Here is a 25,875-nt window from a genome sequence, read left to right on the forward strand (position 1 = left end):
AGTGTGACCATAGAGAGAGTAAAGTGTATAGCACTATGATTAATGGCATCAATCCCTAATGTGTCATAAGCATACAAATGAGGGAGATTATTTTTGTTCACATCAGCTATTTCTTATACATGTGGTTCCTTCCTTACATGTATGTATTCTAGTTAAAACTCTAGCTATATGTGCATGTAGTTGGAGTCCTTGAGATAAACTAGGCTTAAAAGCTTCGTGATTGGCAAAAGGTGAATTACCTACCATAAAGAGAGTATCAATAAATGGCATACGTGTTTATGCAAGTATTTTTGGTTAAGGTTCATGGAAGATTTCTAAAGTTTTTGTCGGGAGCTTTGAAAATTTTATGAGGTGGATTAGATAGGGAGCATGCCTCTAGCTTTGTTGGCATCCTCACACAATGTATTTTGGTGTTGTGGGATGACGGACGTATAAAGTGAGATATTTGCTAGTTTTGTTGTGGTTGCGTTTTTATGCCCATATTGAGTTGATGATTTATGTATTCTATATCCAATTGTGATACATCATAGTTAATTATTAAAATAAATTGGTGTTAAGTGTCATGACTATCGTGAACAAATGTATGAAGGTTCCAAAATAGATATCTAGATGTTTGGAAGGATACATAATGATTGGATAGGCAATGGAATTCATTCATATTTCTTATCCATCAAATTAATGTTTATGATCTGACTTGGGGTTTTTTGAGAGTTCCAAGCTATAATGATTTTGAAAATAGCATGACTAGGTATGTGATATAATTAGTGGAAAATCTTTAAAGTCTTTGGCATTTGAAATTTTCTTGAATGAAACCCCAACCATATGAGGTGTTTGTAAAATTATGAAGAAGTAAACCACCTTTATTGATGTGTCCATTCTCACAGGAGACATGACAGCTAAGGAGTCCTTGAGCTTCTCTATGCTCATGTGACTTTGTGACACAATGAGTTACTTGTATTGCTCTATTGTTCCCCCATTCTTCCTAAATTTTTGGTGTGCATGATCAATGTAGTACGATACATTAATTGAATGGGATAATCTCTATGGCTTTTCTTCTAATCATTATTTGATCCTTGGCATTTTTATGTGTGATTTGATTAGAATCTAGTGTGCATTGAGTTGCATGATGTGATTAGTGTGTTTGGCATGATTGCTATGCATGGTGAGTGCATTCTTGTCTCATTAGGTCAATGTTCTGTGCACACCCACACATGGGTGAGAGTTTGCATGCGTGTGTTTAGCATGTGTGATTTTGATAGGGTCACCATTGTTATGCATCTAGGATTGTATTCAATAGATTAAGGAGATATGTTTTGAAGGCTTGCCAACCTATGGCATTGCTCCTCCATTTCCATTGAGCTACCTTTGTAGAATTTGCAACTTATTATGTGCCTATTGATTTGCTCATTCTTGTTGTGAGTGTATCCATGCTCGAGTTAATAGCTCATGGATTGAAGAATTAGTATTGTATCATTGCACATGTAGTGAGCTTCTACAATACAAGGCTCCAACATTGGAGCCAATTCCAATGGTTGATGCGCCTAAGATAGAGAAATCCCCTGCAAATTAGAAGAGTTACACTAAGCTTTCATCTATTTATAAAATGATGCATATGTGGATGAAACCCTGGGTCTTTTAAATGTTACCCAATGTTCATAATCATCATGTTTTGGGATTTCGTCTTATTTAGTTTCTAGTCCACATACACTAAATTTGTGTTAACCATTCACTAGCATCCACTAACTTTGGATAAACATTTCAATACTTTTTGTAACTAAGTAGACTAGCATTGAGTGCTTGGTCATGGATATTTTCATAGTTTGATTCATACATTGCAGTCTAACCTCATTTATTGATGTTGATATTCCGTGCTAGTGTATTTTGGAGTCCACTTTGTAGGAGTTGTGAACCAATACGACATTAACAAACCACACGCATTGTGATTAGCTTCTCAAGGAGTTGGATTGCAACGACACATTGGCACTTAATTTGTGAATGCATTATGCTACTTTTTTTGCTATCAACTTGTTGATTTAATGCCTTGTGCTATCAAATTTTCCTTTATTTGGGTAAGTGTGCATTGCAATTGGCATATGTTTCTTTGACATCATTACGTAATTGCTTACAATTATCTTATATGTGAACGTAATACCTAGTGTATCATTGCAATAAAAATTAGTGAGTGCACATGTGATCAATTCAGTGCACAAATCTAAACTTGACATATTCATTGTTTCATCAGCTCTAAGACTGGCTAATGTTTACAATTTTTTAGCGATAACTACACCTATTTCTCAATAAAAAATAGAATATTTTTTGGATGTGAATTTTAAACATAGATTAATTGTGTGGATGACAATCGCGTGAAAAAAAATGTTTGACAAAATTTTGGCTAGTTTTTCCAATTATTTTTTAACTTTTAGTTAATCATAACACTAATTTCTCATTATTTTTTATAGCTATTTCTTAACAATTAGAGGCTATTTTGCCAATTTTTATTACTCTTTCTACATTTTGGGGGGGGGGGGGTTGCTTATCTTAGTTCCCTCTCAAGAAACAAGCCTTGAGTTATAATAGATCTTGAGGTCATTGAACCCATTTACTAGCCCATATGATATCCCAGGTTGCAACTCCCATTCGGAAGCCCACCTCTCTCTCTCTCTCTCCCCATGATGTTCTACATTTTTTGTTGATGATGCCCACCACCCCAAACGTATTTGGAGAAGTATATGTAATATATTGTGAGGTCCACAAATACATAAATCATCCTTGTGCCAAGTGGCATGTGATGAAAGACCAGTATGATTGTATGCATGATAGCTCAGCTAGCCACTTGTTTTATGCTATTTTTGTACACATGAGGGAGTACTAAATCAGGATAAGAAATGTTCAAAGAATTTGAGAAGGCCTCCTTAGAAAAAAAGAAAAGCCATGTTTAATAAATAAAGAATAGTATCCCTAAGGGGACAGTGTGTGTGTGTGTGTGTGTGTGTGTGTGTGTGTGTGTGTGAGAGAGAGAGAGAGAGAGAGAGAGAATTTTTTTACTTATTCACAAAAGAACACTACATGCTCAAAAGACACAACTTCCGGTCTCCTAAAAATGAGTGCAAAACTTCTTCTGTATTTTAAAACTTTGTACTTCAAAGTAAGAATGGTAATGTTCCTATATATCAGGAGTTTAAAATTACAAAAGTAGATGTCCTGGGTCTTCATCTTTTAAGGACATTCACCCTAATCGCGTTTAAAAAAAGATAGAACTTTCACCTACACTCATGTAAACAAAACAATCAAACGATTAGTTTTGAATACATTTAATAAACAATGACTCCCTTTTAATGCACGTTCAGGTTCCAACATTTTTTGAGGATTTCATCTTTGGTCATATAGACCCACAAACACATATTGCAACAGTAAGAAAGCCAGACATATCCGCCTATCATGACCCACAAATCATATTCTTGTCAAAGAAAAACATCATTCTTTTATCCAAAACATTTGTGATTATAATGCTTCAAGTCAAGTTATACACATATATGAATGACATTATGTCTGTGTGTGTGCACCATTACTACTTAAGTGTTTTACACAAATATTAAACGTGTGTGTGTGTGTGTGAGAGAGAGAGAGAGAGAGAGAGGAGTGGAAAAGCAAAAAGAATGGTTTTGGTTTTCTCAATCTCAAGATATAGCATTAGAGACAAACAATGATGAATGAGGACAAACATTGGAGATCATGACACCCACTACCCACAAAAAATGCCAAAAAGGTGTGCTCGTACTTTTTTGTACACCTGTAATTTGTGGATTTAGAATACTTATCTAACTTGCAATAAAAAGTATTCTCTTAGTGTCGGAGACTCTGAATTAGATAACTCTGTAGGCTAAACTTATCACATGGGGTTAAATGGCCCAGGCCTAACAATAGAACCGACCAATCATATCACTTGCAATAAAAAGTATTCTCTTAGTCTCGGAGACTCTGAATTAGATAACTCTGTAGGCTAACTTATCACACGGGGTTAAATGGCCCAGGCCTAACCATAGAACCAACCAATCATATCTCATAGAACCAAGCAATCATGTCTCTTAGAAAAAAAACTTAACATTCAACAAGAGCTCAACTTGAAAAGTTGCATTGAATGACAAGGTCTTTGCTGGAAATGAGGAAGACTCAAGATATCAAACGAGAGGGGTGCTTAGATGGGATCATACCATAAGCTCAGCATTTCATGCCAGTCAATGTGCAAAGCCGAGGAGGCTCTCGCGAAAATGATCCAAGCAGAACAGTTAGCTGTGATATAAGTCCATGTAAGAAGATAAAACAACTTTAACCCCCTTCCAAAAGAAGAAATACTTCCAGGGACGTCTGTGATGACAACAGTTGTGCTGAGTCTTGACACAAAATGAATGCTGACGATACTGCCAGTGGAGTCCCAACATTTTGTACAGAGCTCAATACATGGTTTCTTCACCTAATGTCAAAGCCGTCGTTGAAAAAATGCTTCTCAACACTAATAGTTTTTCAATGCTATGAGAAGGATGCCATGAAAAAGAGCTTCCTCTGTGTGTAAAAGCCAGAAACTCTATCTATACAACTTTCCTGCACTGCAAGAACAACTTTCTCATTCCATTCCTGTCCACAATGCAGAGCGCTTGAAATGGGCTCAATCATTTTTCCAACCCAAGTCTCGAGCTCTTTTCTCCCATTTTTTAGTGATCTTCTTCTGTTCAATCAGGGCTTCTTCTGCCTTTTCTCTGGCCTCTTCGCACGTCTCCATCCCAAAATTGCACTTTTCAGCCTCTTTCTGATACTGAGAGCTTAGTTTCTTCGCTTCTAGTAGAGCGCTGTCAGCTCTACGTTGATTATCCTCAGCTACAGAAGCTTCCAGTTTCAGCTCCTCAGACAGCAAATCGGCAGTGTATTTTCCTAGTTCTTCTCTCATGCTTGGATCAGCATTGGTGCAGTCTACCAATTAAGAAAACGAGATCATAATATTAATGAGGTTTCCACAACACTTTACGACAGTAAAAAATGGTGAGACCAACTGAATCATGATTGTAGTCACCAACCTGCAGATTGATTGTTGGTAAATCCTGGAAAATACAAAGCACAATTATTAGAGAAAGAACAACCTTACAAATACAGCCAATACCCTAGCAGAGCCCCAATTGAAACACTCATTATACATACATACGTTCTCTCCAATAAAGATGATAGCTCAAACATACAACTGCTGAGAAAAGGAGCAAATTAGACAATGTAAACTCTCTAATGTGCATGTGTCAAGTCACATGTACATGTGTGCCTGTGGTGATTGGGAAAACAATAAACACTAAAATCTAGCACAAACCCAAACATTGAGGATCAGCGATGAAGATGCTTAAGGATGTGCATCCTGAATTAGAAATAAGTAACAAAGGGCTGTGGACGCCATATGATCTTGCAAGCAGCCTTACTGGCGGAGCTACCAGCAGTTACCCGACATGTGTGACTGTCTTAATCCATGTCATCTGAAGTCTTTCATTCAAGTTCAATTATCTGTCTGAAATCTCAATCTGGTCTTCTGAAGTCTGATTTTGTTCGTCTGATCTAATCTAAAATTTGGTATCGCCGCATCGGACTCCGAATCTCTAACTTTAGAATAACTGCCAAATGACCACCTCATTAATCGCTGGCTGCCATGTGGCACTGCTATACAGAATTTCGCAAATTGCGCTGCTGTTTTTGGGAGTTTGCCCCATGCGTTTGGGAGCGGTTGCTTTTGGTACCAAGTGCTTTTGGTTCGAGAGCTTTTGGGCTTTGCTTTTGGGCATCTCTTGTATTGTGCCCTAAGGGCCACTCTCTGAGGAGCATCTAAACACAGAGACTCACAAAGAACTGGACCTTTGTGAAGCAATAATAAAGAAATATCAGGAGGGGCGCCACTCTTTGGGGCCAATGCATCTAGGAACGAAACTCCGTTGTTCTATGTCAACTCTTCTTTTCTTTCTCTATTCAAGTTCAATTCAATTGTTTGCAGTTTTTGTTCGTGTGTTGCTATTGATTTCTTGCTTGGAGTGTCCAAGCCAATATTAGAGCTCATACGATTCTTCTTCTAGGGTTCTCACGGAGAATCCCACACTAAAGAAACCCCTCCGATGGTTAGTTTGCGGGAAGATGAAGAAAAGTTAAATCCCAACGAAGAACTAAGCAGACCAAAGGGGAATTTGGCAAATTTTCGAGGAGTTCGGAGATTTTGGCAAATTTCCAATGAGGAATCTCAACAAAATGGTGTACATGCATCAACTGCAAATTGACACGTGCATGAAAAGATTGACAAGTACTCCAAGGACCCGAAATATGTGAATAACCTAAAGAATTACCCGCTTGATGACGCCGTCCATCTTCCTCTCAAGTCGGTAATGAGGCAAAAAGCAAAGCCAAGTGCCAAAAGTAGAAAATGTACTTGTAGAAAGAGTTTGACAAAGCTCTTGAAAAGAAGACAAACCAGTTGAAGCAAAAACTAAAGCACCCTTGAGAGGAGGAAATCAGCAAATTTCCGCACTTATTTGGGCTGAGTTCCAACAGTTATGTAAGGTGCAGCAAATGTGAATGTTGAACTTTGCTCAAGATGAGTGCTCCGAACTGTGCTCAAGGGTTCCTTTTACTTACGGAAGGGAGAGCCTTCCGTTCCTTTCGTGAGAGAGTGCAAGTGATCACAAACAAAATGGATAAACACTGTGAATGAAGTTGTTGAGACTGAGAGATAGAGAGAGAAGAATACGACACCAGAAAAGTTGTCAAACCCTCCTCCGAAGGCCCCACTCTCTATGGCGAGAGTGGTCTACTATTGATTGCACAAATCTACAATGCAATGGACTTGCAGACGATGAGGACGACGACGAGCCGGGCTGAAATCTGAAAACGCTAATGGGTGAAATCTGCAAATCTTTATCTGCTGAATTTTGACTCTATGTTGGTAACGACGGCGATGAGGACGATGCGACGACGACATGCTGAAAACGCAGAAGCTGAAATCTGCGTTTTCCGGGCTGAATCTGCAAACGCTGGCTGGTCTGACCGTGCGGCGAGGATCTGCTGCGGGAAGGTGAGATCTACGAGGTTTGGGACTTGCAATGCGGAGTCTAGACGCTGAAAATTGAAAACGCTGATGCAGAGAAGGTTTTCATGCCAGAAATCTGCAATAACACTAGGCTGAAAATCTGGTCCAAAAACGCTAGGGCTGAATCTGTATCTGATGCAAAAACGCTACTGGAACTGTTGTCGCCAAATTGGTCTGCTACTGCTGAAAACGCTAGGTTCCTTCTGTTGTAGATGAAAAACGCTGGCTGGTCTTTGATGGCTGAAAACGCTGAGTCTTCTTGCCGGTCTTGCTGAGAAGGTGCACTTCGATTGTGGTATCCTGTCTCTTCTGCCAGAAATCCCTAGCACTAGCTTTTCTTATAAACTGGATTAGACAAATTGCCCTACCCAGTTTCCCAACAAAGTCACTTAAAAATAATAATTGAAAAATGGCTAAAATAGGGAAAATAGGTCTATGCGCTGTAAAAATGCTCCTGATGGGTTCTCACTGTAATCTTATGGTCATGATGTGTGCAACCAGAGGATATGCATCTACTCTAACTGCCTGGACATGCACGTACTGCGAACAGACTCACAAAAGTGCCAGTGTTCCGCTAACTGAACTAAACCCATGTCATGAAGCAACTTGTCCACATACACATATGGTTAGATGTGCACGTCACAGTTCATCTTCCTCTAGTTCTAGCGAGGATAAGAAAATGTGAAAAAAGCGGAGAAAAAGCTAGAAAAGTAAGAAACACAGGTGTTAGACTTACACCACTCTGTTGCTTCACAGATCTAGGGCATACATGTACGGCTAGTGTGCCTCTGGGCTAGCCACCCTTTGCATATGCATATAGCCTACATTGTCCGGCCGCCCACCTTGTCCGAGCGCCCTCATATTTCGTTTATTTATTGTTGGGTCGTGGGGGATTTTTCCAGGCATTGCCCTATCTCCCCTTGAGCACCTATTTATGGGGCCAGGAGGGTACCCGCTTCCATCATATGGTCACTGTGTATTGGGTCTTCTGCTAATGGTAGTCATGGGGGGCTGATCACCCCCTCTTCACCATATCTTGCATTCGTGGTCTACTCTCTCTCTCTCTCTCTCTCTCTCTCTCTCTCTCTCTCTCTCTCTCTTCCAAAAAGTGCAGATTTTCAGCCTAGCGTTTTTCAGCCAAGTGGCGTTTTTGCAGATCTTGCCAGTTCTGAGGGCACTTTCACTACTGGCATCAGGTTCTCCTCCCATGGACCAGATCAGCCAGCGATCTCTGCACAAACAAGGTGGCGCACACAACAGAGGGGCTTTTCCTCATCGGAAGTGCCCCACATTACCTCAATGTTTCAGGCTGCCCATGCATTTTTCGGGAGGGGGGTTTGTAACAGACTTGGACACTCCAAGACAAGAATCTACCACGATAGCACAAATAACCACTTCAAAACAGTTCCCAATTCACAATTGATTCGACATTGGCCCGGCGGAGTTCCGTGCCTAGAGATATTGGCCCCAGAGTCTGGCGCCACTTTCGGTATTTCTTTTTATATTAATCTGTGTTCAAAGTACAAGAGTGTGGGCAGGCGCTCACACACAGACTCTACGTCCAGATGCTCTGAGTTGTGAGTGGCCTACCCACTTATTTAAAGAGTACAAGGGATGCCAAAAGCTGAAAATCAAAAGCTCAAAAGCTTTGTAAAAATAAAGCAAAAAGGTTCTTTTTTCTCTCTTTCTCTCTTGCATAATAAATTAAAGCAAGAGGCTTTTCTCTAGCAAATAAAGCAAAGGCTTTCTCTCAATTGCGTAAAAATCAGCTCGTTCACCAACGTAGAAAATAAAGCACCAAAAGCAATGCCAAAAATATGCCGCTGCATTGCCCTTCTGCCGGAAATCTCGCCGCAATTTGCGGAGGTCCGTACAGCTGTCACGTGTCAGTTCGCCGTGTCAGCAGAATTCAGATTTCTGCAATTAGGGTTAGGGTTTCAACAGAATTAGGGTTTCTAATTTTAGGGTTAGGATATTAGTTAGGGTATCTCGATTTAGGGTTAGGGTTTTAGCAGAGCGGACAGCCACGTCATCACTTTGTGACATACCCCCCTCTTGAAAGCATTATAATCGCCCTCGATTATGCCTGCAAAACAAACAGAGGCCATAAACCGTCTTAGCAGACACTGACTGTTAGTACCTACGTACTAGGAACACACATTTAGCACATGTACCAATCGACAGTCACATCACACGACATCACAGGACATCACTGGACGTCACATGACATTCAACATTCATTCGGATCTTATTATCGACAATGTAGCTAGCAATCGCATCTAGATCCAGTCGATAAATCATGGCCTAAGATCCGAATGAATGTTGAATGTCATGTGATGTCCTGTGATGTCGAGTGATGTCCTGCGATGTCGTGTGATGTGACTGTCGATTGGTACATGTGCTAGATGTGTGTTCCTAGTACGTAGATACTAACAGTCAGTGTCTGCTAAGACGGTTTATGGCCTCTGTCTGTTTTGCAAGCATAATCGAGGGCGATTACAATGCTTTCAAGAGGGGGGTATGTCACAAAGTGATGACATGGCTGCTTGCTCTCCTGAAACCCTAACCCTAAAATCAGAATTCCTAATTTTGTTGAAACCCTAACCCTAAAATCAAAAACCCTAACTTTAATATCTATTGAAACCCTAACCCTAACCCTAATCCTGACCCTAATATCGATGTGGCAAACTGACACGTGGCAGTTGTACGGACCCCCATGAATTGCGGTGAGATTTCCGACAAAAGGGCAATGCAACGGCATATTTTTGGCATTGCTTTTGGTGCTTTATTTTCTACGTTGGTGGATGAGCTGATTTCTACGCAATTGAGAGAAAGCCTTTGCTTTATTTGCTAGAGAAAAGCCTCTTTCTTTAATTTATTAAGCAAGAGAGAAAGAGAGAGAAAAAAGAACCTTTATGCTTTATTTTTACAAAGCTTTTGAGCTTTTGATTTTCAGCTTTTGGGCTTTGCTTTTGGCATCCCTTGTACTCTTTAAATAAGTGGGTAGGCCACTCACAACTCAGAGCATCTGAACGCAGAGTCTGAGTGTGAGCGCCTGCCCGCACTCTTGTACTTTGAACACGGATTAATATAAAAAGAAATACCGAAAGGGGCGCCAGACTCCGGGGCCAATATCTCTAGGCACGGAACTCCGTCGGGCCAATGTTGAACTCAATTGTGAACTGTGAACTGTTTTGAAGTGGTTATTTGTGCTTTCGTGGTAGATTCTTGACTTGGAGTGTCCAAGTCTATTACAGTCGTATCAGAGCGGGCAGCCACGTCATCACTTTGTGACAGGGGGGGGTTGCGTTTTTCTGCACCTACTTGCGTTTTCAGCAGCATAGGGGAGCGCTCGGCTTTTCGCCGCTATATCTTGCCCAGAATCATCCTTGCTACCTGGCTAGGCATCCGCTGCCTGGTTTCCTCTTCATACACATCAGATTTCAGCCTTAAATTCCTATTGTTTTCTCTGTTTCCAGCCCGCTTGGGGACGTTACGTTGATTCATCACCCTTCCCCGACCCTCTGCACCGCTGCAGACCATGCCGGGAGCATACGAGCACGCTGAAATTTACTGGACAGCAGCGTTTTCATCACCTCGTAGTTGCGTTTTTGGGTGGACAGCAACCACATGGTTTGTGTTTTTTCACAGAGGATGAAGTTACCTCCTGCCAAGACACCATCCGACGGTGGTCCATGCGGTCTCTCAATGACTGTTGCAGTACACGGTATCTTCGACATCGGCTTGATCATGTACGCCATCATTCGGCGGTTGCGCACTCCAGAGGGGGTGGTGACTTGTTTGCTATGGACACACCTATGCACTCATCAGAGGAGTTCACACAAGATATGGCCACGCTTATGGCATACGGGATTCCGACATTCCCAGAGAGGACACCACCATCTTTGGTGGACAGACACTTACCACTTGACCTCGACACGTCAGATCACTTGCTTACACATGAGCATCTATATGGACTTAGGGAGAGGATCTTGGATCTCTTCTTGGACAAGTTCATTGCTTGGATCTACAGACTAGAGTGGGACTTCAGTTCTTTGGTCTCTCTTGGAGAGTTTACCCGCGAGATACGGGAGATCAAGCATCATTCGCGACTATTTTCGGAGTCACTCGGAGCTTGGGTTGGATGGTAGTGCAGTTGCTCTTCTACACTCCTGATCATTTGGATTGCTACCTTCAAAGTTGCTTACACTCACTCTCAGTAACCTTACAGCAGACTTATCCCCCGACCTGGTAGTAGGCCACTCCCAACTCATTCACATTGAGACCCACACTAAGTTGCGGTTTGGTGGCGTTGTTGGCTTGGATTTTGTTTTGGTTGACACCGGAGGATTGGAGGCAAGAGATACAGGCAAGACGGCACACATAGATTGGTCTCGCCTTTCCTCTTCTCAGAGGATCTTCACAGTGCAGTCTTCTTAGTCTTGCTTCCCTACTTCTACACAATGATTACGGTGTAAATAGCTTGGTCCGACCACACCTCTTCTTAGAGGCCCTTCACAACGCAAACTATTGAGTCTAGCTTTCCCCTATCTTGGATTACCCTACCTATTGACAAAACACCATCCGGTGGTGGTCCGTGCGATCTACCGGTGACTGTTGCAGCTTACAGTAGCTTCTACAATACAGACTGTTTAGTCTGGTTTTCCTTGTTTCGAAGGAGGTTTACGACGCAAATTGCTACATTTGGCCTTCATAGAGTTTTTCACAGCTTAGCCACTTGGCCACACTAGGTTGCAGGTTCATGCATTGAGAGGCTTCCGGTCATACTCATGACGGTTCCTGGGCTTCCCAATTTTCTCCGAACGGTTTGACTACAAACACCACAGATCCTATTGGGCATGACACTTGCATGTCTATTGGCACTTCCTTTACGACAAGGAGTTGTTTTCACACTCAGTTCGGGACGTTTACGCAATATCTTCATCCTGTATCGGCGGAGTACAGCAGTTTGCTACACTGCTCGTGACAGCACTTTACCATGGAGATCTCTCAGAGGTCGGGACACCCCAGACTGCTGCGATGACATCTTCATCATTTGCCTCATATCTTCGGCTTCACGCAGTTTGTTCAACATCAGGTGCTGACAGGGGGTGTTAAACTTACACCACTCTGCTCCTTAACAGGTCTAGGGCATATAGATACGGCTATTGTGCCTCCGGGCTGGCCACCCTTTGCATATGCATATAGGCTGCATTGTCCGATCGCCCAGTTTTTGCCCTGCCTCCCGTTGGGCACCTATTTATGGGGGCAGGGGGGTACCCACTTCCATCATCTGGTCATTGTGTATTGGGTCTTCTGCTCATGCCGTGCTCTGATACCACTGTAACAGACTTGGACACTCCAAGTAAAGAATCAACCGCGATAGCACCAAATAACCACTTCAAAACAATTCACAGATCACAATAGATTTGCATGGCCTGGCGGAGTTCCGTGCCTAGAGATGTTGGCCCCAGAGACTAGCGCCCCTTTCGGTATTTCTTTTTTATATTAATCAGATCAAAGTACAAGAGAGTGGCTAGGGTTTCACTCTCAGACTCTGCATCCAGATGCTCTGAGAAGTCAAGCCCTCACCACTTATTTAAAGGTACAAGGGATGCCCAAAAGCAGAGCCCCAAAAGCTTCAAATCAAAAGCAGTTTGTTTCTCTCTCACAAACTCTTTTGAGTTTTAAAAAAAAAAAAGAAAAGTTATTCTCTCTCTCATTGTGTAGGAGAAAAAGCATGCTTTTCCGTACTGCTGGCCGCAAAACGCGTCGCAAATCACCGAAATCCGTACCAGCACTGCCACATGGGCAGTTTTAGGGTTTTGCTGAAAGAAATTAGGGTTTCAGCCAAAATTTAGGGTTTGCTGCAAATTAGGGTTTCTGGCAATTTTTAGGGTTTGCAAGGATTTAAGGGTTTCAACTTGAAATTAGGGTTTCTCCGTAGCCACGTCATCAATTTGTGACATACCCCCCTCTTGAAAGCATTGTAATCAACCGCGATTACACCTGCAAAACCTACAAAAGCCATAAATCGTCTTAGCAGACACTGACTGTTAGTACCTACGTACTAGGAACACACATCTAGCACATGTAGAAAATCGACAGTCACATCACACGACATCACGGGACATCACATGACATTCAACATTCATTCGGATCTTAGACCATGATTTGTCGGCAATGTAGCTAGCAATCACATCTAGGTCCAATCGGGACCTCATCGATGTCCGATTGACTAACCCCTATTGCAACCATGTCTATTCGAGATCAATCAGACCAAAATGCTGCAGTCATTTCGTCAAGAAATAAATCAGTATCATTATCAGGAATTCCATTTCATAAAGTCATCCAGTAGAATACTGTCAGCTCTCAGTATCCTTGAAGCTCAAAGAGACATCAGTGACTTTAGTATCGAAATCAAGGCATCTGTTGACAAAGGAGCGGAGTAACTCCCCTCTTGTGCATCCCACTCCACCAGATCTTCGGCCAAGCTGAATTTCTGGGTTCCGTTTGGAGTAGACTATGCTAAAGCAAAACATCGAGGTAAAGTTTCACAATCCGAGGAGTATCTGCTAGGTCCTCCTCCTCCATCTGCTTCGCATCAAATGCAGGAAAGTTCTTGAACTTAACCAAGAACCGCCTTCGGACTTTACCTTTCTTTGTATCCGTATGTGCCAAAATCTGTTCAAGAACAAGGGTCTCCTCGTTTTCTTCCATTGCGGGTTGCTCATCAGGCTCCCCATCATCAAGCGCGTCACCCTTAACAGGTTTCACAAGACTCACATGCAATGCATTGTGAATCCTCCGAGTATCTAGCAGTTTTAATCGAAAGGAGACATCATTTATCTTTTTAGTAATCTGGAAAGGTCCATAGTATCGCATACTAAGCTTTGGAAAAAGCCTCTCCTTTCCCTTTTTCTTTCTTAGACGTGCCTTCTCAAAACGTAAGAGCACCCAATCATCCTCCTTCAGTTTCAAGTCGCGACGATGGCGATCCGCCGCCGTTTTCTATCGTTCTTGAGACTTCTGCAAAGTCTCGCGAACCTTTACAAAGGCCGTATCCAAATTTCGCGAATATTCATCCGCTTCAGATACCTAATCTTTCGTGCTCACGAAGGATGGAACCTTCGCAACACTTTCAACAATCTCAAATGGCGTCTTCCCCGTAGAGTGTATCTTGTTATTGTAGGCAAATTCCACCAAAGGTAAGTTCTTCTCCCATTGAGTCTTTTGATCCGAGATACAAGACTTCAATAAATCTAAATCACTGAATTGGCAATCTTAGATTGCTCGTCAGTCTGCAAGTGGAACGATGACGAGAACTGCAACCGCGAGCCAATGTTCTCCCAAATTGCCTTCCAAAACAAACTCATAAATCTGGGATCTCTGTCAGAGACAATCGTCTCAGACGTGCCATGTAATCGGAAAATCATCGTGATCATTCTATGTTCTCGGGAGATCAAAAATGAAATCCATTTCAATATTTTCCCAAGGGCCGGTGGGTATGGGTAAAGGCTGTAACAATTCCTGTGCCTTATGCCTACCAAACTTGACCTTCTGACATACTGCGCACAAACTCTTGCACATCCTTTTTGAGTCTCGACCAAAAGAAGTATCTCTCTACCCCTTCATGGTGGTAGCAATGCCGCGGTGACCCGTAAAAGGTGGACAATGGAATTCAGTCATAACCTTTTCCCGCAACAGCTGTGTAACGCACAACATAGTCTTTCTCATCAAGTAGCCTTCCCGAAGGGAGTATCCAGCTATTGTCTCCCCATCCCTTATCCGTGTGAAAATATCTGCAAAATCTGTATCTGTGGCATATTGATCGACCATATCCTCGAAGCTCCTATGATGTATCGCGGAAATAGCCAGAACCAACGGTTTTTGGGACAAAGCATCTGCCACCACATTCTTCTGTCCTTGCACATGGACAATCTAGAAGTGGAACTGTGACAAGATGTTCGCCCACCGCATTTGCTCTTCCGAAAGCTACTTCTGTGACAAGTAGTAGTGCAAACTCTGATGGTCTGTAAAGACAGTAAAATCCGCTCCGAGTAGGTAATGCCGCCACTGAGTAAGAGCATGGATAACCGCCAAAAGCTCTTCCTCATAGATCTGTGTTGTCATCTCCGGCCTAGAGAACAAACGGCTCCCATAAGCTATGACATGGCCTTCTTGCATTAAGACCGCACCCAAACTACGACCACAAGCATCACAATATACTTCAAATGACTTCTGCAAGTCCGGCAAAGTCAAATCTGGTCCTGTAGTCAATTTCTCTTTAAATGTCTGAAAGGCAGTCACCTCTGTGTGTCACCAGCATGTGATTACTATCTATCCTTTTTGTTGATTTCTTTCTTATTATCTATTTACTTTCACTTTTTGGAAACACCCCTCGGGAAATCTAACTGCCCTGCATTGCATAGCTAGTGTGGAACTATCCAGAGGGAGTCCAGGCCTGAGGGCAAGAGAGCACTAAGGTTGGACAAGGACTATGGTTAGCCAAGTGGGGTCATTGACTAGCCAAAGTGGAATCCTTTGCTACAGAGGCTACATTTCAGTTCTGGATGTGGCCGCAGTGTACAAAGAGGGTCGGATGACCTAGAAAGATACAATGGCAGCATCTCCTAAAATTTAGGAAACTGCTATTTTGGGACCTGAAAATGTATTGACGTCATTACCTCCGGAATGACAAAGGGAACATTTTCTTGCTCTGCCGTGAAGTCAACTGGGCAACCGGTTGGGAGATTTTTAGGCGGCAACCCCGAAACGGGAAAATGCTTGTAAATGTGCCAAGTGGCACCTTCTGGTGCACTTGCCTCATGCAACAAGAAGTGGCGCTGAATTTGAAGGAGAGAGAGCCTCATTTTCAGCTTTTGTCACAGGTTAAGAGCTATGGAGTGCTTGCTTTCCCTCTTATGCACAGTGCGGTGCCAGGAGTGATGCCCTGCACGCTACGCACTGCCCTCTCTCTCCCCTTTGGCAGTATGTTATGCCCCTCTAGTGGGCTCTTCATTTGACCAATGTACAGTTGTGTGGGTTCATGCGCGATTGCCGAGGCAAGAGCCTCTTGCACAGGTACTGGATTAGCTAGCGGCTAATCCCCCCGCAAGTACAGGTGAATTCGGAGAGGTTTCACGCTAGGAATCTCGTCCGATTCAAAGGGCAAGTAGCCCTACAGGTGCGGGAGCTCGAGGACTTGCTACGGATGCGACCGGCACGCGAAACGGAGCCCGAAACAGTGAATTACAGCCTGCTGTGTATTTTTGCAGGTTTAGGGTTTTGGCCCTAAACGGACCCTAATACCCCCAGGAGGTTCGGGGACGCAAGGGGACCGCTGTACAGGTGATCTGGCGCATTTTCAGGGCTGAAAACAGAGAATTCAGCGTGCTGCAGATTCTCGCCAGGTTTTGCAAAGTGCTCGTATGCGTCAGGAAAGTCGGCCAATGCGTGGGAATACTGACTGTGAAGGGTTCTAGTACAGTTATGCTGCCGAAATCGGGCTGGAACAGTGGAAATTCAGCCGAGTTTGTGCGGGGCAGCTTGTAGGGAACCACAGCGTTTATTCCCTCTTTTGAACAATAAAGAAATACCGAAAGGGGCGCCTAAGTTAGGGGCCAATCTGGTGTCCATCTACTCATACAGGTGCAATCTAGCAGCCTGTATCCCTCTCCCCTTTGTTGTGTCTTGAAAGTACAGGTAAAATAGACGACTAATAATGGGTGAAAGCTAAATCAAGGTTTGAAGTAAAGTCTACCGCCCTTTTTGGATTGAACAGGCCGATTACATGGTTCCATCGACGAGATTAAATCACTTTTTCCCATAGAAGTGAGCCTTGGTCAGTTTTGGGCTTGAAGACACAGGGGATCATAGACCAGACACAGGGAATTGCAATTATGGCTGACAGACCAGATGATGTGACTGAAGAGGTTTCCTCTTCACAGGGTCAACAGACACATGAAGTGGGTGAGTCCTCAAGACCACCACAGACTGATGATGATATATTCAAGACCCAGTTGGCTACTGCTGTGGCTATGTTCACACAAGTAATGCAGAATCCGAGGTTTTTAGCCTTTCTGCAACCTCCTGTTCCGTCTCAGCAAGTTGGGTCACTGGATCATATTCAAAAGCCTGTTAAGGCTCGAGCACAGGTGATTCATACCGCACAGTCAATGGAAACACCTGTACACTTGACGGAGAACATGCAGTCTCCACAACCTATGCCTAAGGTGCAAGAACAGGTGGCTGAGATGCCAGTCTTTCAAGTTGTACCAGTTCAGCCCGCCACCTTTCAGCAGCCTATAGCTGGTTCTAATGGGCAGGGAAGCAACCTACAAGCTATGCAACAGGTCTTCCAACCACCTTCAGTACACCCTGGCTATTTTGGAGGTGGATCCGTATTCCAGAGCATGGCTGGTCATGCACCTGAAAATCGGTTTTACACGCCAGGAACAGTGTTCGGGGGTGCTCAAACGATGATGCCTAACCCCATGTATGGTGTCACGGGCATGCTACCAGGGTTTCAGAGCACTCAGGGCCAATTTGGGATGCCACAGGCAAATTTTGGTATGGCTGGAATTACAAATCAGCAGCCAAATATGGCATTTCCAGGTCAAGTTAATAGCGGCCAAGGAACACAGATGAACCCTAATAGTGTTCCCATGTTTCAGTCACTTCCATATGACAATTTAACGCCGCTGGAGAGGCCAACTCCGTACAAAGAAGGTGGCAAAGGTGTGTCATTCACGACCTTTACAGGGTTTGATGACAGGAAGAAGGCTCTTTCATTCCTCCAGCAGTTTGACAAGGCCTATGCAGGGGGGAAACTTTACAGAGGCTTCAAACGTCCGCAAGGCAGCCACTTTCTTGACAGGGAATGCGGGACAATGGTGGACAACTTTATTGCTTCAAGGGCAAGCTCCGTCCACATGGATTTACTTCAAGCAGATTTTTGCAACAGCATGGTTATCTGATGACTTTGAAGCAGATGTCATGACAGAATGGCACCAGCTAAATGCTGCCACTTGCAGAAATCAGGATGATTACAATCGGAAGTTTTGGAAAGCTCTACTTCCAGTAACTTCCTATAGGTTTGTGCCATTGACAGAACAGATTGAAAAATACTGTTGTGGCCTACCCAAAGGATTGAGAAAATACTGCACGAAGACAAAAGTCACTACTTTGACGCAGCTCATCGAGGTAGCAAACACTGGCAATGGTTTGCTCAAGGGAGAAGATTGTGAATTTAACACTGGCGTCAAGGCAGGATCAGGCAAGAAAAATTCAGCCAAGAAGCACGTTCCCAATGAGGCTCCTAAAGGGACTCGGGAGTCGGCCAACGCAGGGAAAGATAAAGCTACGGCTGAATCAGAAAAAGGACCAGCAAAGAAATGGAAAAGACGTTTTCCTCGCAAGTCAGAAGAGCAAAAGAAGGTCCTGAGGACAGAGAACAAATGCTTTATATGTGAGCAGCCTGGCCACATTGCTTACAATTGTCCTACAAAGAAAAGGCCAACTGATTCTGATGACAAGGAAGACAAGAAAGGAAAGAAGCCCATGGCTGGTCTAGTGCCAGATATGGTGGGCGACAAGCCAAATTCAGATGCAAGTGAGCTTTGCAGAGCGTGGGGAAAGGTCAGGGATCAAACAGTGCTTATCTTCTTTGATCCAGGTGCCAAAGCCAACTTCATTTCCCCAGAATTGGCTTCAAAGTTGGGAATCAGACCTGAAGAGATGGGGTATACAGCAGAGGCAGGTTTGGCATGTCCTGGCCATACAGAGGCTGTGACACCCATCATTGGAAAGTTGCGTCTACATATCCAGTCCTATGTAGATGCTGAAGAATTTTACATCATGCCACTGGATGGATGTGATGTGTTGTTAGGTATTCCTTGGTTGTTTCGTGTACAGGGAATCATGGATGCCTACAACAAAAAGATCATTGTACAGAGCAGGGGAAAGACTCATATTCTGGATGTAAAGCTTAAAGGGGAGTCTATTCCTACTGTATCAGCTTCTGCTATTACTTCTGTAATGAAAAAGCATCTTTCTGCGTACTTGGTTTTTGCACGTGAAGTGTCAGATTGTGATGAATCAAATTTATTTGTGCTAGATAAAGAAAGGTCAATGTTTTTACAACAGTATAGTGACTGTTTTTCTAATTCATTACCGTCTCAATTACCGCCAGAGAGACCCGAGGACCATGCGATAGATTTGGTGCCAGGCAGCAGCCCACCAAATAAGCCTCCGTACAGGGTTAGTGCGGCTCAGCAGAAAGAGATAATGGGCCAAGTACAGGAGCTGTTAGAAAAGGGGCTGATTCAGCCCAGTTCATCTCCATTCTGTTCTCCAGTGTTGTTGGTGCAAAAAAAGGATGGCTCATGGCGTATGTGCATCGACTACCGTGCACTGAACAAGAATACCATCAAGAATAGGTTCCCTATACCTAGAATTGATGATATTATGGACAAATTAGAAGGAGCAGCTATGTTTAGCAGGATAGATCTAAAGAGTGGGTACCATCACATCCGCATTAGATCAGAGGATGTGCACAAGACTGCTTTTAGAACAACGTTTGGCCTTTACGAATTTTTAGTGATGCCCTTTGGTCTCACAAATGCTCCTGCTACGTTCAATAGGATGATGGACAGAATTTTCCGTCCATACCAGCAGTTTGTTGGTACATTCTTTGATGACATGATAGTCTACTCAAAGAATGAAGAGGAGCATAGGCATCACTTGGCCATTGTGTTCAAAGAGCTACGCAGTCATAGGTTGCTCATCAATGCAAAGAAAAGTGAGTTTTTTATAGAAGAGATTCACTTTCTGGGACATATTGTCTCAAAGGATTGTGTCGAAATGGATCCTGCAAAAGTTGAAGCGATCAAGTCATGGCCAAATTTGAAGACGGTGCATGATGTCCGAAGCTTTTTGGGACTATGCTCCTATTACAGAAGGTTTATCCGAAATTTCGCTGAGATTGCTTCACCTTTACATGCTCTTCAAAAGAAGGCAGTCACATTTAGATGGACACAAAAAGAGATTTCAGTTTTTAATCTCTTAAAGGAAAAGATGACTTCGGATCCAGTCATTGTGTTGCCAGATCTTAGGAAGTCATTTGTGGTCCAGTGTGACGCCTGCGGTAGTAGCATTGGTGCAGTGCTAATGCAAGATGGCAGGGTAGTAGCCTATGAGAGCAGAATTTTGCAAGGGCCAGAGATGACCATGCAGGTCTATGAGAGAGTTACTGGCTGTGATTCATGCGCTCTTAAGTTGGAAACACTACCTGCTAGGTGCAAATTTCGTTGTCCAAACGGATCATCAGACCTTGCGATACTTCTTGACACAAACAAAGTTATCTGAGAATCATATGCGATGGGCAAATATCTTGTCCATGTTCCATTTTCAGATTGTGCATGTGGAAGGCAAGAAGAACGTTGTGGTTGATGCCTTGTCAAGGAAGCCACAAATTTCAGCTGTGTCGATTCCTTATCATCATGAACTTGATGATATGAGAGAACAATATGCAAATGATGAAGATTTAGCAAGGGTCTTCGAGCAACTAATGGATGGACAACGTCATGAACACTATCTTCTCAAAGATGGGTTCATGATGATGCATGGCAGATTGTGTGTCACAAAGCCATTGCGACGCAAAGTTATGGAAGAGAGTCATGTCCCACCGTATGCAGGGCATCGTGGTATCGATGCTACAGTTAAAGCGGTTGAGACATTCTTCTATTGGCCTACATTGAGAAGAGATGTGGATGCCTTTGTGCGAGAATGCCTAATATGCCAAAAGGTCAAGTTTGACAGGCAAAAGGCACCAGGGTTATTGCAACCACTACCTATTCCAGATAAACCATGGGAAAGTATTGCTATGGATTTTATCTTTGATCTTCCGAGAACGCAGACAGGAAACGATGGTATTTGGACCATTATTTGCAGATTCAGCAAACAGGCTCATTTCATTCCTGTCAGGAAGAAGATAAAGCCAGATCAGATGGCACGCTTGTTTATGAGCAATATTTTCAAGTATCATGGCATGCCACAGTCGATTGTTAGCGACCGTGATCCACGCATGACAAGTTTGTTCTGGAGAGGCTTGTTTAAGAATATGGGCACAACGCTCAAATTCTCTTCGTCATTTCATCCTCAAACAGATGGGCAGTCAGAAGAGGCAAATTCTACTGTCCTAGATCTGCTGAAGTGCTATGTGTCAGAGCATAAAGGAAAGTGGGAGCAGTATTTGCCATTGGTGGAGTATGCATACAATAATACAGTGCATTCATCAACTGGCAAGGCACCCTTTGAGATAGTTGAAGGTGGCAAGAAAGTTCCTCCCATACTGCATACAAAGGACAAGATATTTGAAGCAGATAAGTATATTCAGGACATGGATGAAATGTACAAGAAGGTCAAAGTGGCCTTAGAAAGGACTCAGGCAAAGCAAAAGAAAGCAGCTGATCGTCACCGTCGTGAAGTGGTATATTCACTTGGTGATTGGGTGCTTTTACGCTTTGAAAAGGCAAGGTTAAAGAAGATGAAGGGCAAGGAAAGACTGTTTCCAAAGCTCAGCATGCGTTACTATGGGCCTTTTCAAGTGTGCGACATAATCAGTGATGTTGCATATAGGCTGAAATTGCCTGACAGTTGGAAGATTCACAATGCGTTTCATGTGAGTCTTCTCAGACCCTATGTGGGTGATGTGCCAGAAGATATGCCAGTTGAAGATCAGCCGGAAGTCGAGGAACTTGACGAGATCTTGGTCCCTGAACAGATTTTGGCACACAAAGAAAGGAAAGTGAAAGGCAAGGTTGCTAGGCGTTACTTGGTAAAGTTCAGAAACTATCCACCAATGGATGCTAAGTGGATGGAAGAAGGTGAACTTGCAGAGTCACCAACTGTGTTATCACTTTACCTTGAAGCCTTCGATTTGCAACCTACCTTGACCCCTTGAGTTTCAAAGCTAAATGGATTGTCAGTGTGACAATGGCTTCTGAAACAAATGATGTACATGGTATTTAAAGTGAGCTCAAATCAAATACCTGTTACATGAATGTTAGAGCTGTATAGATTGTCAGTTTGGCAATTGCTCTTATGGAATGTCCAAAAGTTGGTTAGTGCTATAGAAGTGAGTATTTCTTGTCAGTTTGTCAAGGATACAATGATTGCTTCTATTAAAGAGTACATGCGTAACTGCATTCTTGAACTGTCGGTTTGGGTATGCTCGAAAGTGTTACGGGATCCAACGTGTACTATAAGACAGTGGCAAAATGTGCAGCTACCATTTTGTCATTGGAAAGTTAGTGACTCAAAACAATGGCAGAGTGCGCAGCTACCACTATGTCATTGGGACAGGGTTCACACGCAGGCAATACATGAGTCGACGAGGTGTTGAATACACCAGGGTTGACAATGAGCATGTATGTGTCGTACATGTGTCGACAGGTGTTGAATACATCAATGTTGACTAGGAGCTTGTACGACATAGATGCAAACGAGGGCGTTTGAGATTTGGGGGTATGTCACCAACGTGTGACTACTATCTATCCTTTTTGTTGATTTCTTTCTTATTATCTATTTACTTTCACTTTTTGGAAACACCCCTCGGGAAATCTAACTGCCCTGCATTGCATAGCTAGTGTTGAACTGTCCAGAGGGAGTCCAGGCCTGAGGGCAAGAGAGCACTAAGGTTGGACAAGGACTATGGTTAGCCAAGTGGGGTCATTGACTAGCCAAAGTGGAATCCTTTGCTACAGAGGCTACATTTCAGTTCTGGATGTGGCCGCAGTGTACAAAGAGGGTCGGATGACCTAGAAAGATACAATGGCAGCATCTCCTAAAATTTAGGAAACTGCTATTTTGGGACTTGAAAATGTGTTGACGTCATTACCTCCGGAATGACAAAGGGAACATTTTCTTGCTCTGCCGTGAAGTCAACTGGGCAACCAGTTGGGAGATTTTTAGGCGGCAACCCCGAAACGGGAAAATGCTTGTAAATGTGCCAAGTGGCACCTTCTGGTGCACTTGCCTCATGCAACAAGAAGTGGTGCTGAATTTGAAGGAGAGAGAGCCTCATTTTCAGCTTTTGTCACAGGTTAAGAGCTATGGAGTGCTTGCTTTCCCACTTATGCACAGTGCGGTGCCAGGAGTGATGCCCTGCACGCTACGCACTGCCCTCTCTCTCCCCTTTGGCAGTATGTTATGCCCCTCTAGTGGGCTCTTCATTTGACCAATGTACAGTTGTGTGGGTTCATGCGCGATTGCCGAGGCAAGAGCCTCTTGCACAGGTACTGGATTAGCTAGCGGGTAATTCCCCCACAGGTACAGGTGAATTCGGAGAGGTTTCACGCCAGGAATCTCGTCCGATTCAAAAGGCAAGTAGCCCTACAGGTGCGGGAGCTCGAGGACTTGCTACGGATGCGACCGGCACGCGAAACGGAGCCCGAAACAGTGAATTACAGCCTGCTGTGTATTTTTGCAGGTTTAGGGTTTTGGCCCTAAACGGACCCTAATACCCCCAGGAGGTTCGGGGACGCAAGGGGACCGCTGTACAGGTGATCTGGCGCATTTTCAGGGCTGAAAACAGAGAATTCAGCGTGCTGCAGATTCTCGCCAGGTTTTGCAAAGTGCCCGTATGCGTCGGGAAAGTCGGCCAATGCGTGGGAATACTGACTGTGAAGGGTTCTAGTACAGTTATGCTGCCGAAATCGGGCTGGAACAGTGGAAATTCAGCCGAGTTTGTGTGGGGCAGCTTGTAGGGAACCACAGCGTTTATCCCTCTTTTGAACAATAAAGAAATACCGAAAGGGGCGCCTAAGTTAGGGGCCAATCTGGTGTCCGTCTACTCATACAGGTGCAATCTAGCAGCCTGTATCCCTCTCCCCTTTGTTGTGTCTTGAAAGTACAGGTAAAATAGACGACTAATAATGGGTGAAAGCTAAATCAAGGTTTGAAGTAAAGTCTACCGCCCTTTTTGGATTGAACAGGCCGGTTACACTGTGGATCCCCACGAGAAAGGGACTCCTTTCTGTATCAAGATATGCAAAGGGGAAGCAACCTTTGCATAACTTTCGAATGAACTGTCTGTAGTACGAACACAGTCACAAGAAGCTTTCAACTTCATGGACATTCTTCAAATCGGGCCAATCACGGATGGTCTCTATCTTGGCCGAATCTACTTGCACTCTTGCTGCTGAGACAAAGTGTCCCAAAAAGTGTATCTCTGAAGCAGATGATCTCTGTGTTCTCCCTCATTCTCGTAGAAGCAATGATATCATCAAAGAAAGTGCCAACAAATAGCATGTACTCTCGAAAAATCCCGTCCATCATCCGGTTTAAATGTCGCAGGAGCATTGGTGAAGCCAAAAGGCATCACCAAAAAAACTCAAATAACCCAAAAGTCGTCCGAAAGGCTGTCTTGTAGATGTCTCCCGATGCGATTCGGATCTGATGATATCCACTCTTTAAGTCAATCTTGCTAAAGCACGAGGATCCCCGTAACCTGTCGAGTATATGATCGATCCTAGGAATCGGAAATCTGTTCTTGATGGTGATTTTGTTGAGAGCGCTATAATCGATGCACGTTCTCCAAGATCCGTCTTTCTTCAAATCCAACAACAGTGGAGAGCAATACGGTGAAGTACTATGCTGGACAAGACCCTTTTCAAAGAGGCCTTTCACTGGGTTCATAATCTTTTCATTCTGTACTCGCCTCACACGGTAAGGTGGCCGGTTCGGTGGTGTGCTTCTAGGTATCAGATCAATGGTTTGATCTAGTAGAAAGTCACTCGCGTGCCCTGAACACCCCTGTCATTGCAAACGAAGTTTGCCAATGCTCGGTGTAATGGCAACATCCCATCCGGGTGCCAATCGAACTACCTCCGCCTGCGGCGTCAGTCTGTCGGGCGTAATTCCAAATCGAGCCGCCAATTCCAAGTGAAAAGAAGTTGGCCTTGGCTCCTTCAAAAGAGCTTCCTGATCCTTCACTTTGCACCAAAAGCGGCAAAGTTTGTGCTTTCATTCATTAGATTCGGTGCAGGTCCCACGCCATGTGGTACCAGTTCTGCTTTTCTATCTATCTTTTCTGCCACGTTCCTCAGCTGCTCTCGAACTCTCAGGCCTGTCGTCGTCTTTATCATTCTGTCCTTTCTGTGCCTTTTTAGGGCACTTCGCGGAGATATGTCCCAATTCCCCGCATCCAAAGCACTTCCCCTCCCTGATGAAGCGAGCCATCTCCTGAGGAGTAAGCTTGGGTCGTGCATCCTTTCTCTCTAGGTTGCTCTTTCTCTTTCTACTTTCATTCCCAGAAGTCTGTCCGGGTCGTTGTGCCGTGACGTCATTTGTGGGGTAGGTCAGACTGCCAGAGTGAATTGCAAAGCCCCGCTTCGCATGACTCATCAACTCCTGAATAGAAGCTGACTTTGTTCCAAGCAGTGATCTCGGATCTCTGTAGGTAGACCCAAGGTAAACCGCTCAATCTGTTCTCTGAACGAGATCTTCTTGAATGAAGAGGCGGGTAGAAAAGAGCTCTAGAATCTTTCACAGTAAGAATTCACTGTATCGCTCTTGGTCATCCGGAGATGGTTCCAAGCAGCACGTATATCTCGTTCAAACTCTTGAGTCAACCAAGAAGAAATAAAAAGCCTCTTGAATTTCAGCCATGTAACTAGCACAGTCTTGCTTAATAGAAGCGTGGACCACCAAGTGCGAGCAACTCTCCGAATCTTGGAGTGCTCTGAAAAGCGTCTTCCCGCGAAAGCGAT

The 25,875-nt window shown here is 43.8% G+C and overlaps 1 protein-coding gene across 1 annotated transcript in view; it reads right to left on the reverse strand.

Moving 5' to 3' along the window:
- Positions 1-4,527: 4,527 nt before the first annotated feature.
- The window catches only part of LOC147426014 (uncharacterized), a 40,036-nt gene continuing 18,688 nt past the window's right edge, over positions 4,528-25,875 (reverse strand). Inside the window, exons 2-3 of the mRNA XM_086498470.1 lie at positions 5,070-5,093; positions 4,528-4,965 (exon numbers count right to left, since the gene is read on the reverse strand). Coding sequence (XP_086354596.1) covers positions 4,664-4,965; positions 5,070-5,093 — 326 coding nt within the window. The 3' untranslated portion in view covers positions 4,528-4,663. The remainder of the gene's footprint in view (positions 4,966-5,069; positions 5,094-25,875) is intronic.

This window comes from Adiantum capillus-veneris, chromosome 24 (assembly GCF_014529385.1).
Source record: "Adiantum capillus-veneris isolate H3 chromosome 24, ASM1452938v2, whole genome shotgun sequence".
In the NCBI taxonomy this organism is placed as follows: Eukaryota; Viridiplantae; Streptophyta; class Polypodiopsida; order Polypodiales; family Pteridaceae; genus Adiantum; species Adiantum capillus-veneris.